Source organism: Amblyraja radiata, chromosome 21 (genome assembly GCF_010909765.2).
Source record: "Amblyraja radiata isolate CabotCenter1 chromosome 21, sAmbRad1.1.pri, whole genome shotgun sequence".
Taxonomy (NCBI): domain Eukaryota; kingdom Metazoa; phylum Chordata; class Chondrichthyes; order Rajiformes; family Rajidae; genus Amblyraja; species Amblyraja radiata.
This window is the reverse complement of record NC_045976.1, coordinates 4991659-5006141: the sequence shown is the minus strand read 5'-3', so window position 1 is coordinate 5006141 and position 14483 is coordinate 4991659. Positions and strand designations below refer to the sequence as shown.

The 14483-nt window shown below is 47.7% G+C and overlaps 1 protein-coding gene across 3 annotated transcripts in view; it reads left to right on the top strand.

Annotated features, from left to right (window-relative positions):
* The window catches only part of ntn4 (netrin 4), an 86877-nt gene that overhangs the window by 18518 nt on the left and 53876 nt on the right, over positions 1–14483 (top strand). For all 3 annotated transcript variants that reach the window (XM_033039407.1, XM_033039408.1, XM_033039406.1), the window contains exon 2: positions 1704–2233. In XM_033039407.1, the coding sequence (XP_032895298.1) occupies positions 1704–2233 (530 nt within the window). The remainder of the gene's footprint in view (positions 1–1703; positions 2234–14483) is intronic.

Sequence of the window (14483 nt, the reverse complement as noted above, 5' to 3'; positions counted from 1 at the left end):
AGAATGGTTCGGCGCGAGAAACTGACTGAAGCTCGAACTCAGGATTAGATGAAAAGTTATACTTAATCATTTTCGAACCTATCTCCAACGTTGTATTATTAGTAAATTATTCCATTCTACTTTATCATGCTTTGTTTTCTCCATTTATTATTTTCTATCTATATAAAAAAAATAGAAGCAGAGTCATTAAATAACTGATAATATTAGTAATGTATGACTGATATACACAAAATGTTCTTATTATGTACTTGCTTCCAATAAAAATATTATAAAAAAAGAAAAAAAGAAGCATGAATAGACCAGGGATTCAAAGCACCTGTGACTTTTGATGGAGTAATACAGGGTATGTGCTTTAACTTGGCACAGTTCGCTGAGACACAGAGGGCTATGGTGTTCATTGTTCTTTGAGTAAGATACACTTTGGTCTTTCTTTGGTACAGGTCCACCACTGGTATTCTGGCAACTCGTGGTCCAGCCCCTCCTTTAATCCTTTAATCTGGACAAAATCCTCCCCACTCCCGGAAGTCTCCCCTGATAATGTGGTGCCTAGGTCGGGTGAGGCGGCCGATCTCGACCTCATCGGGACTTCCGTGGCTGATCGGCGGGTCTAATTTGCCCCCAATAGCCGGGGCTCTGGAACTCCAGCCAGACCGCAGTTGGCAAATACGTTATCTTAGAGAAACTTCCCCAACTGATGATACAGCCGGTATTCCACCCACCACCCCCCCCCCCCCACCACCCCCCCCCCCCCCCCCAACCCACAAAACACAAGGCCGTGACCTCTGTCGTTCCATCAAAAAGGAAGATAGACACAAAAAGCTGGAGTAACTCAGCGGGTCAGGCAGCATCTCTGGAGAGAAGGAATAGGTGGCGTTTCGGGTCGAGACCTTTCTTCAGACCCACGCCTATTCCTTTTTTCACATAACTCCTAAACGTCACCTATTCCTTTTCTCCAGAGATGATGCCTGACCCCCTGAATTACTGCAGCATTGTGTGTCTATCTTCGGTTTAAACCAGCATCTGCAGTTCCTTCCCACACATTTAATCCAGAGAGTGTGCTGGTAAATCAGTGGCGGACCTGCATCGTCATTGTACAGGCATGTGCAGGAAGGAACTGCAGATGCTGGTTTAAACCGAAGATAGACACAAAATGTTGGAGTAACTCAGCGGGACGGGCAGCATCTCTGGAGGGAAGGAATAGGTGACTTTTCAGGTCGCGACCCTTCTTCAGACCAGTTATTGTACATCTCCTCTCATGGTGGGATTGAGTGGTTGTGGAGAGGATGTTTCCACTAGTGGGAGAGGCTAGAACTAGAGTTCATAGCCTCAGAATTAAAGGACGTTCTTTTAGGAAGGAGACGAGGAGAAATGTCTTTTGTCAGAGGGTGGTGAATCTGTGGAATTCTTTGCCACAGACGGCAGTGGAGGCCACGTCAGTGGATATATTTAAGACCGAGATAGATAGATTCCTGATTAGTACGGGTGTCAGAGGTTATGGGGAGAAGGCAGGAGAATGGGGTTAGGAGGGAGAGATAGATCTGCCATGATTGAATGGTAGAGTAGACTTGATGGGCCAAATGGCCTAATTCTGCTCCTATCTCTTCTGATCTTCTGATCTAATGAACCTGGACTGTTCCAATGTGTGGGTGGGGGGTGTGTTGGCCTAGATGCCAAGATTGACCTGGAGCGCTGTTTGTTTGCAGGGCTGACAGACGAGCCTGGGGTGAGGCAACACTGTGCATCGGGAGCGTGTAACCCCCAGCTGGGCAACCTGGTGGCAGGCAGGCATCTGAAGACCACGTCCACCTGCGGCGCCCACTCCACCGAGCTCTACTGCGCGTACATGGGCCGGGGATGCAGGGCCCCGGCGGAGTGCGGCAAGTGCGCTTCAGGCCAGAGCCCGCGCCACTCCCACCCAGCCTCCGCCATGACCGACTCGTCATTCCGCTTCCCCCGCACCTGGTGGCAGTCGGCCCAGGGCAGACACAGGGAAAGCATCCAGTTGGACCTAGAGACACACTTCTACTTCACTCACCTCATCATCATCTTCAAGTCGCCCAGGCCGGCCGCCATGATCCTCGAGAGATCGCAAGACTTTGGTTCGACCTGGAAGCCATACAAGTATTTTGCCAGGAACTGCAGCGATACCTTTGGATTGACAGACGACCAGCTCTGGCCTGGGGCAAGTTGTACGTCCAGATATTCAGATCCAGTCCCTTGTACCCGAGGGGAGGTAAGACCATTCACATTATTATCATTCTTTCGTTGAGTTTAGTTTAGATTAGATTAGTTTAGTTTAGTCTAGTGTAGTTTAGTTTAGTTTAGTCTAGTTTAGTCTAGTCTAGTTTAGTCTAGTCTAGTCTAGTTTAGTCTAGTCTAGTTTAGTCTAGTCTAGTTTAGTCTAGTCTAGTCTAGTCTAGTTTAGTCTAGTTTAGTCTAGTCTAGTCTAGTCTAGTTTAGTCTAATCTAGTCTAGTCTAGTCTAGTCTAGTCTAGTTTAGATGAGTTTCGTTAAGTGTAGATCACCCCGTACAGTAGCACTATCCCACACACTAGGGTCAATTTACAATTTTACCAAAGCCAATTAACCAACAAACCTGTACGTCTTTGGAGTGCTGGAGGAATCCGGAGCACCTGGAGAAAACCCACGCAGGTCACGGGGAAAACGCACAGACTCCATGCAGACAGCAGCCGTAGTCAGGATTGAACCCGGGTCTCTGGCGCTGTAAGGCATTCACTGTGTAGGCCCTGCCCTGGTTAGACACACTTCTCTGTATTAAACTCCATTAACCATTCGTTCGTCCACCTGCCCAACCGATCAAGATCCTGCTGCAATTTTCACCATCATCTTCACGAGCTGCAAAACCACCCACCTTTGCATCATTTGCAAATTTGCTGATCTTGCCATGTGTGTTCTCATCCAAATCATTGATGTAGATGACAAACAGCAATAGTTTACAGTAGGGAGAGGCCAAGTGGCAGTAACTGCACAACCTGAGCACTTCCTTGAACACCAGGTGAGGTGGACATTATGCAGCAGAGCCAAGGTCCATGTGCATAGTTTACTTTAGAGATCCAGCGCGGAAACAAGCCCTTCAGCCCACTGAGACCTCGACAACCAGAGATCCCCACACATTAACACTATCCTACACCCACTAGGGACAATTTTTACATTTACCAAGCCAATTAACCTACAAACCTGTACGTCTTTGGAGTGTGGGAGGAAACCGAAGATCTTGGAGAAAACCCACGCAGGTCACAGGGAGAACGTGCAAACTCCGCACAGACAGCACCAGTAGTCGGGATTGAACCCGGGTCTCCGGCGCTGCATTCGCTGTAAGGCAGCAACTCTACTGCTGTGCCATCGTGACCGCCCTATTTAGTTTTTTAGTTTTAGAGATACAGCACGGAAACAGGCCCTTCAGCCCACCGAGCCCTCGACGACCAGCGATTCACGTACACTGGCACTATCCCACACACTAGGGACAATTTACAATTTTACTAAGCCAATTAACTTACGAGCCTGTACGTCATTGGAGTGTGGGAGGAAACCAGAGCAGCCAGAGAAAACATACGCAGGTCGCAGGTCGTGGCAGTCCACAAGTAACCACCTATCCTGGGAACCTTGCTTCCCTCTGGACTTGGGTTGGTCGGGCATTAGGTCTGCAGTTACATTGGGAATATCATGAAGCCAAATCTCACAGAGAGCCAATAGACAGGGGTTCAGGACCTGAAACCACCTTTCTGTCCTGGGCCTCCTCCACTGTCAGAGTGAAGCCACACGCAAACTGGAGGAACAGCACCTCGTATTTCTCTTGGGCTGCTTACAACCCAGCAGTATGAACATTGCAATCTCTAATGTCAAGTAACCCTTGCATTCCCTCTCTCTCTGCCCCTCCCCCACCCTAGTCATCCTGCTAGTTTTGCTGTTGTCCTGTTGAGTTTCATTGTCTGCACGACTCGTTATCACCGAGCCCACAACCAACAATGGACCATTGTGGGCTCCACCTTTCCTTGATCATCGCCACTGTTTTGCATACCTTTCATTCATTTGTTCTACGTACATCTCTCTATATCACCGTCTATATCTCTCATTTACCTCTCCCCTGATTTTCAGTCCGTTGAAGGGGCTCGACCCGAAACGTCACCCATTCCTTTCCTCCAGAGATGCCGCCCGACCCGCTGAGTTACTCCAGCTTTTTGTGTCTATTTTCAGGTTAAACCAGCATCCTACACCGGGAAAGTTAACTGAAGATAGACACAAAATGCTGGAGTAACTCAGCGGGACAGGTAGATTGTTAAAGGTTTGGACACGCTAGAGGCAGGAAACATGTTCCCGATGTTGTTGAAGTCCAGAACCAGGGGCCACAGTTTAAGGATAAGGAGTAAGCCATTTAGAACGGAGACGAGGAGACACTTTTTCTCACAGAGAGTGGTGAGTCTGTGAAAATCTCTGCCTCAGAGGGCAGTGGAAGCAGTTTCTCTGGATGCTTTCAAAACTAGCTGGATAGGGCTCATAAAAATAGCGGAGTCAGGGGATATGGGGAGAAGGCAGGAACGGGGTACTGATTGGGGATGATCAGCCATAATCACATTGAATGGCGGTGCTGGCTCGAAGGGCCGAATGGCCTACTCCTGCACCTATTGTCTATTGTCTATTGTTTCTCCCCTCCCGTCTTTGGAGTGTGGGTGGAAATCGGAGAGCCCGGGGAAAACCCACGCGATCATGGGGAGAGCGTACAAACTCCATACAGACAGCAGCTGTGGTCAGGATCGAACCCGGGTCTCTGGCGCTGCGAGGCAGTGACTCTACCTCTGCGCCACCTTACTGCCCAAGAACTCTTGCAGTGCCAAGGCAGGTTCTCTGGATGCTTTCAAGAGAGAGCTAGATAGGGCTCTAAACAATAGCAGAGTCAAGGGATATGGGGAGAAGGCAGGAACGAGGTACTGATTGGGGATGATCAGCCATGATCACATTGAATGGCAGTGCTGGCTGTAAGGGCTGAATGGCCTACTCCTGCAGCTATTGTCTATTGTCAGGAATGGGTGCCGTTTTGGGAGTTTTATCTGTCTACCTTCACTGAGAGGGGTAACTGTTTCTCTCTCTCTCTCTCTCTGGATGCTGCCAACCTGTTGAGTGTTTCTGGCATTTTATTTTTGCTTTTATTTCAGTTTTCCAGCTTCTTCTTTATTTTTGACTTTCACGGGCTGGGATTCACCTTGGTTTTCAGACCACTATGGAATATTCCACCCGCTATTTATGTTCGTGCCTCAGCAGGTCCCTGGCTGTCTCTGCCCTCATTATCTCTCCCTATTAACGTGATCCTTTTATTACTTTCTCCTTCAGGTGCTTTCTGGGCTCATCCTGAACTCTCTGCGTGAGAACTGCCTCCACCTATTCCCTGCTCCGCATTCCCGCTGCATAAAGTCGTCCCTCGGGAATTCGTTACTATTGACGCCAATTTCAGAAACAATCAACTCTTTTAGACAATAGACAATAGACAATAGGTGCAGGAGTAGGCCATTCGGCCCTTCGAGCCAGCACCACCATTCAATGTGATCATGGCTGATCATCCCCAATCAGTACCCCGTTCCTGCCTTCTCCCCATATCCCCTGACTCTGCCATTTTAAGAGCCCTATCTAGCTCTCTCTTGAAAGCATCCAGAGAACCTGCCTCCACCGCCTTCTGAGGCAGAGAATTCCACACTCACCACTCTCTGTGAGAAAAAGTGTTTCCTCGTATCCGTTCTAAATGGCTTACCCCTTATTTCTAAACTTATTCTTAAACTTTTATTACCTCTTCAGAATTTGAAACGCGATCCCTAAATCATTCTGTTCGCCAGAGACCCAGGTTCCATCCTGACTGCGGGTGCTGTCTGTACGGAGTTTGTACGTTCTCCCTGTGGACGCATAGATTTTTTCACCGGCTGCTCCGGTTTCCTCCCACACTCCAAAGACGTACAGGTTTGTAGATCGAATTGGCTTCTGTAAATTGTCCCTGGTGTGTCGGATAGAACTAGTGTACAAGGATTGCTGGTCGGCACAGACTCGGTGGGCCGAATGGCCTGTTGTCAAGAAGGCCCAGCGGTAGAGTTGCTGTCTCGCAGCGCCAGAGACCTGCGTTCGATCCCGACTGCTGGTGCTGTCTGTACGGAGTTTGCACATTCTCTCCGTGACCTGCGTGGGTCATAAATTGTCAATATTGTGTGTAGGAGATGGTGTTAGTGTTCGGGGATCACTGGTTGGCTCGGACCCGTTGGGCCAAAGGGCCTGTTTCTGCACTATATCTCAAAACTAACCTAGAATTAAACTAAACTAGAGTTGAGAGTTTTCTGACGTTGTCATCGTTTCACTCGTATCGTTGAAATAAGCGAGAGATTGAAATTCCCAAATCAATTCAAAATTCCGAAAAAAACGGTCTGAGGAATCCCAGTAAAAATGTCCAAGACCATGAGCAGCATCAACGCCATTGAAGAGTGGACGAGATGCCCAATGTTGACACTCCTCACTCTGGGACTTTGTACTCACTCCTACCCAAGGCCAAACTATCAATTTCCAAGAATTGTACGTTCTCCCCGTGACCTGCGTGGGTTTCCACCGGGTGCTCCAGTTTCCTCCCACACTCCAAAGACTTGCAGTTTCGAAGGTTAATTGGGTTTGGTAAAGTTATAAAATTGGCACTAGTGTGCAGGATACCGCTGGTGGAAGGGGATCGCTGGTCGGTGCCGACTCGGTGGGCAGAATGGCTTGTGTCCACACTGTATCTCTAAACTAAACTAAACCCATTTATGGGGGACCACATTGGAACTTACCGAATAGTGAAAGGCCTGGATAGAGTGGATGTGGAGAGGATATTTCCATTAGTGGGAGAGTCTAGGACCAGAGGCCATGGCCTTAAAATAAAAGGACATATCTTTAGAAAAGAGATGAGGAGAAATGTCTTTATGACCTGTGGTTTCCCTACACACTCTAAAGACATAAGGGTTTGTAGATTAATTGGCCTGGCAAAATTGTAAATTGTCCCTATATGTGTGTAGGATAATGCTAGTGTATGGGTATCGCTGATCAGTGTGGACTTGGTGGGCCCAAGAGCCTGTTTCCCCACTGTATCTCTAAACTAAACGAAACTAAATATCTTTTGAGGCCAGCTTTCAGAATATTTCCAATCTTTGAAATGCAGTGTGGTCTCGGGGGAGGGGTGGTGCGTGCATGCCCATATTGAAGCAATGGCCAAGAAAGGACACCAACACCTCTGCTTCCTAGGAAGGCTTAGGAAGTTCAGCATGTCCCCAACAACTCTCACCAACTTCTACAGATGCACCATAGAAAGCATTTTATCGGGATGCGTCACAGCTTGGTTTGGGAACAGCTCCATCCAAGACTGCAAGAAATTGCAGAGAATTGTGTACGCAGCCCAGACCATCACACAAACCAACCTCCCTTCCATTGACTCTATTGACACCTCACGCTGCCTCGGCAAGGCCAGCAGCATAATCAAGGATGAGTTGCACCCTGGCCACTCCCTCTTCTCCCCTCTCCCAACGGAGAAAATGTACAGAAGTGTGAAAACGCACATCTCCAGATTCAGGGACAGTTTCTTCCCAGCTGTTATCGGGCAACTGAACCATCCTACTAACAACTAGAGAGTGGTCCTGAACTACCATCTACCTCATTGGAGACCCTGGTACTATCTTTGATCAGACATTACTGGCCTTTATCTTGCACTAAACATTATTCCATTTATCATGTATGTGTACGCTGTGAATAGACACAAAATGCTGGAGTAACTCAGCGGGACAGGCAGCATCACTGGAGAGAAGGAATGGGTGACATTTCGGGTCGGGACTCTTTTTCAGACGTCTTCAGGTTCTGGCTTTAAGCACTAGTGTGAACAAGTGGCCGTCACCCATTCCATCTCTCCAGAGATGCTGCCTGTCCCGCTGAGTTACTCCAGCATTTTGTGCTTATCTTCGGCATAAACCAGCATCTGCAGTTCCTTGCTGCACACCTGTAGCATGTGGACGGCTCGATTGTAATCGTGTGTTGTCTTTCCGCTGACTGGAGAGCACGCAACAAAAAGCTTTTCACTGTACCTCGGTACACGTGACAATAAACTAAACTCAACTGACTAAAGGAGATGTTAATGTAGCAGGAATGAAGCAGAGTGTTGGTGCGTTACTGTGTTTAGGGTAGGGAGGGCCAGTGCTGGAACACGAGCTGCTGGCTGGGAGCGGAGGGAGGAATGTGTGTGCACGTGCTAATCCTGTAATGCTGGGGCTGTCCCACGCAGTAATTCTGTCATCACAAAACACACTAATCTCCGGCTTTCTCCATGTCTCACGGAAGACTGCGAGGCCGGGCGCGATGACTAGTCATTAGCTTGCACGCATCCCCGGGAACCCGCCACAAGTGATGATCCCAGTCCAAGGATCGACGGCAGATTCACACACATATCAAAGAATGAAAGTGCTTCAGGGTGGGGGTCACGGAGGCACTGAAGTATTTGGAAAGAATTCTGCGACATGTTACCTCATGCACCGTGCTCGGAGGTGAAGGAGAAGCGTGCGCTTGCACAGTAGCGGGCGGGCAACATTGAGAAATATTCAGCATTTAACTCACTCCCTTGTTGCCGCGGAGACGGAGAATAAACATCTGGAGGGCAGACTGTACCCTCCCTGGCTGTCCAACAGAGCACGGAACCCAAGGACTGCATCCCCTGACCCCCCCTAATCACCAATACAGCCAGTTAGGTCTTGAGCTGGAATGTGAGATGAAGTGGTCTCGAGCCGAAACGTCACAATAGATAATAGGTGCAGGAGGAGGCCATTCAGCCCTTCGAGCCAGCACCGCCATTCAATGTGATCATGGCTGATCATCCACAATCACTACCCCGTTCCTGCCTTCTCCCCATATCCACTGACTCCGCTATCCTTAAGAACCCTATCTAGCTCTCTCTTGAAAGCATCCAGAGAACCTGCCTCCACCGCCCTCTGAGGCAGAGAATTCCACAGACTCACCACTCTGTGAGAAAAAGTGTCTCCTCGTCTCCGTTCTAAATGGCTTACTCCTTATTCTTAAACTGTGGCCCCTGGTTCTGGACTCACCCAACATCGGGAACATGTTTCCTGACTCTAGCGTGTCCAAGCCCTTAACAATCTTATATGTTTCAATGAGATATCCTCTCATCCTTCTAAACTCCAGAGTGTACAAGCCCAGCTGCTCCATTCTCTCAGCATATGACAGTCCCGCCATCCCGGGAATTAACCGTGTAAACCTACGCTGCACTCCCTCACCCACTGCTTCTCTCCAGAGATGCAGCTCAACCCGGCTGAGTTACTCCAACTTTTTGTGTCTATTTTTTAGTTTAGTTTAGATTAGAGATACAGCGCGGAAACAAGCACGTCGGTCCCCTGAGTCCGCACTGACCTGCGATCCCTGCACACTAACGCTATCCTACGCACACTTAGGACAATTTACAATTATACCAAACCCAATTAACCCACAAACCTGTATGTCTTTGGAGTGTGGGAGGAAACTGGAGATCTCAGAGAATACCCACGCAGGTATACCCACGCAGGTATACCCACGCAGGTAGAACGTGCAAACTCCGTACAGACAAGCACACGTCACTGGCGCTGTAATGCAGCAAATCGACCGCTGCGCCTCCGTGCCGCACTAAATCATGCGTGGCAGATGGGGTAGATAGTTATAACTTGTTTCCCAGGATGGAAATATCAAAGACTAGAAGGCACAGCTTTAAGGTGAGAGGGGAAAAGTTTAAAGGAGATGTGAGGGGCAAGTTATTTACTCAGAGGGGATGCATGCCTGGAACATTGCCAGGAAGATGATATGGTAACGGCATTTAAGAGGCTTATGGATATGATAGGCACATGAATATGCAGGGAAATGCTGAGGCTGTGTAATTCTGAGGCTCTATAAGCTGCTGGTCAGGCCGCATTTGGAATATTGTGAGCAATTTTGGACACCATATCTGAGGAAGGATGTGCTGGCTCTGGAGAGGGCCCAGAGGAGGTTTACAAGAATGATCCCAGGAATGAGTAGGTTAATCTATGATGAGCATTTGTCGGCACTGGGCCTGTACTCGCTGGAGCTTAGAAGATGAGGGGGGGGGGGGGGGGGACTTCTAGGAAACATACAAATTAGTGAAAGGCTTGGATAGAGTGGATGTGGAGAGGATGTTTCCACTTGTGAGAGAGTCTAGGACTAGAGGTCACAGCCTCAGAATTAAAGGACGTTCTTTTAGGAAGGAGATGAGGAGAAAGGTCTTCAGTCAGAGGGTGATGAATCTGTGGAATTCTTCGCACAGAAGGTTGTGGAGGCCAAGTCAGTGGATATTTTTAAGGCAGAGACAGGTAGATTCTTGATTGGTACACATGTCAGGGGTTATGGGGAGAAGGCAGGAGAATGGGGTTGAGAGGGAAAGATAGGTCAGCCATGATTGACTGGGGAGCAGTCTTGATGGGCAGAATGGCCTAATTCTGCTCCTGGAACTTATGACTTTACGAAATGTCGCCTGTACATTGCAATGGTCAACAGTACTTAATTATCACATGGACCTGGATACAGTAACAGTCTTTGTTTTGCGTATAATCCAGTAAAAAAAATCATACTACACATAAGCATAATCATACATAAGTGTACGAGTGCTACGATTGTGGCGTAAAAATAGTAGATATCTTCTGAGGCAGCGCACAAACGTCACCATATTCCCACTGCCAACTTATACTTTTCAAGTATCAAGTTCTGAAAAAGATCGAATCATTGTGGTGGCACGGTGGCGCAGCGGTAGAGTTGCTGCCTTACAGCGCCAGGGGCCCGGGTTCGATCCTGACCACAGGTGCTGTCTGTGTAGAGTTTGTACGTTCTCTCTGTGACCATGTGGGTTTTCCCCAGGTGCTCCGGTTTCCACCCACACTCCAAAGACGTACAGGTTTGTAGGTTAATTGGCTTTGGTATAAATACTAAATTATCCCTTGTGTGTAGGATAATGTTAGTGTCTCGCTGGTCATCGCGGACTCTGTGGGCCGAAGGGACTGGTTCCATACTATCTGTCTATAGTCTAAAGTCTATATACGTATAATAGTTTGAAGTGCAAGTTTGAAAATTAATTATCTTCTGTAAATTTGTCACTCGTGTGTAGTTTAGAACTAGTGTAAACTACTAGTTTAGAACTAGTACTTTAGAACTTTAGAACTAGTAGTTTAGAACTAGTGTACGGGTGACACAGGACTATTATAAACTGCCTTCAGTGGACTGTTACTGGTTCATTATAAATAACCATGAGCAGACACAACATATTGTTATGGCATTTGTGGCACAGCGGTAGAGTTGCTGCCTTACAGGGTTCGATCCTGACTACGGGTGCTGTTCATGGAATTTGTTCGTTCTCCCCGTAACCTTGAGGGCTCCCTCTAGGAGGTCCAATTTCCTCCCACACTCCAGAGACGTAAAGGTTTGCAGGTTAATTGCCTTCGGTAAAAATTGTAGATTGTCCCTACTGTTTAGGATAGTTTTAGTGCATGGGGATTGCTGGTCAGCATGGACTCAGTGGGCCAAAGGGCCTGGTTCTGCGCTGTGTCTCTAAATTAAACTAATCCAAAAAACAAATTGTTGCCGTACTGAAAACAGTAACCGAGTTCTGCTGGAAACTTGTGTAGGAAGGAACTGCAGATGCTGGTTTACTCCCAAGATAGAAACAAAGTGCTGGAGTAACTCAGCGGGACAGGCGGCACCTCTGACACTCCAGCAACGATGGGCGGAGAGAGTAGAGGCTCTCCACACAGTCAGGCCAGGATCGTGTGAAGGTCCACAGACGTAGGCGCAGTGAAATGTGAGACCGCGGCACAAACGGGGAGCGCAGAGCCGGGCTGGTGCAGGCGTTACAAGTCAGAGTCAGAGAGAGAAATCTAGCACACAAACCGCCCCTTTGGCCCAGCAACTCTGCATGGAGCACCCATTCACTTTGACGCTGGTTTGGTGCAGGAACGAACTGCAGATGCTGGTTTGAACCGAAAATGCTGCAGTAACTCAGCGGGTCAGGCAGCATCTCTGGAGGGAAGGAATGGCTGGCGTTTTGGGTCGAGACCCTTCTTTAGACTGAAGAAGTTTTGTTTAGAGAAACAGCGCGGAAACAGGCCCTTCCACCCACAGAGTCCACACCGACCAGCGATCCCCGGACACTAACATTATCCTACATACACTGGGGGACAATTTACATTTATACCAAAGCCTATTATTAACCCATAAAACTGTACGTCTTTGGAGTGTGTAAGGAAACTGTAGATCCCGGGGAAAACCCATGCAGGTCACGGGGAGAACGTACAAACTCTGCACAGACAGCGCCAGACCCGGGTCTCTGGCGCTGTGAGGCAGCAACTGCTCCACTGTGTCACCGTGTTGTCCATACCCTAATCCTGCCCTAACACTCTTCATTGTCCCCATATCCCCATCAATTGCTCCCTCACAGATTCAACCACTCACCCACACACTGAGGCCAATCAGCCAACTGGCCCGCATCTTGTTTGGGATGTAGGAGGAATCTCTTTTTAAGGCAGAGATTGACAGCTTTTCGGTTAGCACGGGTGTCAGGGGTCAGTCAGTAGGTCGATGGCATTGCAACTGGGTGCCAAGCAGCCGTGTTGGGCAGAGGTACTGATCCCAGTGTGTTTATCTAATTCCACACATGAGCAGGGACCTCATGGGCACTCGCTGAATAGTGAAAGGCCTGGATAGAGTGGATGCAGAGAGGATATTTCCACTGGTGGGAGAGTCTAGGACCAGAGGGCACAACCTCAGAATAAAAAGATGTACTTTTAGAAAAGGGATGAGGAGAAATTTCTTCAGTCAGAGGATGGTGAATCTGTGGGGAACTCTTTGCCACAAAGGCTGTTGAGGCAAAGTCAGTGGATATTTTTAAGGTGGACATTGGCAAATTCTTGATTAGTCTGGCTGTCAGGGGATATGGGGCGAAGGCAGGAGAATGAGGTTGCGAGGGAGAGATAGATCAGTCATGATTGAATGACGGAGTAGACGTGATGGGCCGAATGGCCTAATTCTGCTCCTAGAACTTATGACCTTTTGAAATGTCGCCTGTACATTACAATGGTCAACAGTACTTAATTATCACATGTACCTGGATACAGTAAAAGTCTTTGTTTTGCGTATAATCCAGTAAAAAAAACATACTACACATAAGCATAATCATACATAAGTGTACAAGTGCTACGATTGTGGCATAAAAATAGTAGATATCTTCTGAGGCTGCGCACAAACGTCACCACATTCCCGCTGCCAACTTATACTTTTCAAGTATCAAGTTCTTAAAAAGATCGAATCATTGCAGTGGCACAGTGGCAGATGCTTTTTATTTTGTATTTTGTTGGTTCACATGCTTGATCAGTGGTGTTTTATCATTAATGTTTTATTATTATTAATGGTTAGTGTTTTCTAAGTCATTCGTTACTGTCACTGTATGTCATGTTGTCACTTGTGGGCGGAGCACCAATGCAAATTCCTTGTATGTGAATACTTGGCCAATAAACGTACTTACTTACTTACCAGAGCTGAAAGACAAGGCGGCATCTCCATCTAGTCCTGGTTGAGAGGTAAGTGAGTAGGTTTATTGGCCAAGTATTCACATACAAGGAATTTGCCTTGGTGCTCTGCCCACAAGTAACAACATGACGTACAGTGACAGTTACCAATCACTCAGAAAACACTAAACATTAATAATTGATAAAACACCATTGATCAAGCATGTGAACCAACAAAATACCAGATCAAAGGGAGGCTACAGATTTTTGGCTGTTGAGTCGAGCAACTACTCGTGGATAAAACCTGTTTTAATGTCTGGCTGTGGCAGCTTTGACAGTCAGGTAGCAGTCAGTAGTCCACCCACCACGGCATTGCCACTGGATATCAAGGAGCTGTGTTGGGCAGGGCTAGTAGTCCAGTACATGCGTCTAACAGCCTGCTGTGTGTTGAGAAAGCAAATGGCAAGATGAGCATTTGCTCCGATCCAACAGATGTTAAAGACGAGGAGGGAAGTGCAATCGCTAGTCTCCAGAGATACTGGGAAATATTTTGGCAGGTCGGAGAAGAGCAACATTTTTTCAGTTCTGGATGAAAGGAATGAGTTCTGGCATGCAGAGGTTGGTGAGGAGAGTTTGGCCTGTTCCGACAAGTTGTTTGTTCGATACAGTAGGAGGAGAATGTTACTTGTGATCAACACGGCACCGGAGGAATTTCATCGACTGGATGTTACATTTGAAGCTCAATGGTGGATGAGATGTTGGTTTTTGAAGGAGAAAGAAGCACAATTAGCGGGAAGAAGCAACTGAAGATAACCAGGAATTTATGGGGTTTCGCATTTGATGAGTGTTTGACGGCACTGGGCCTCCACTCAACGGAGTTTAGAAGGATGATGGGGATCCTCATCGAAACTTACCAAATTGTGAAAGGCC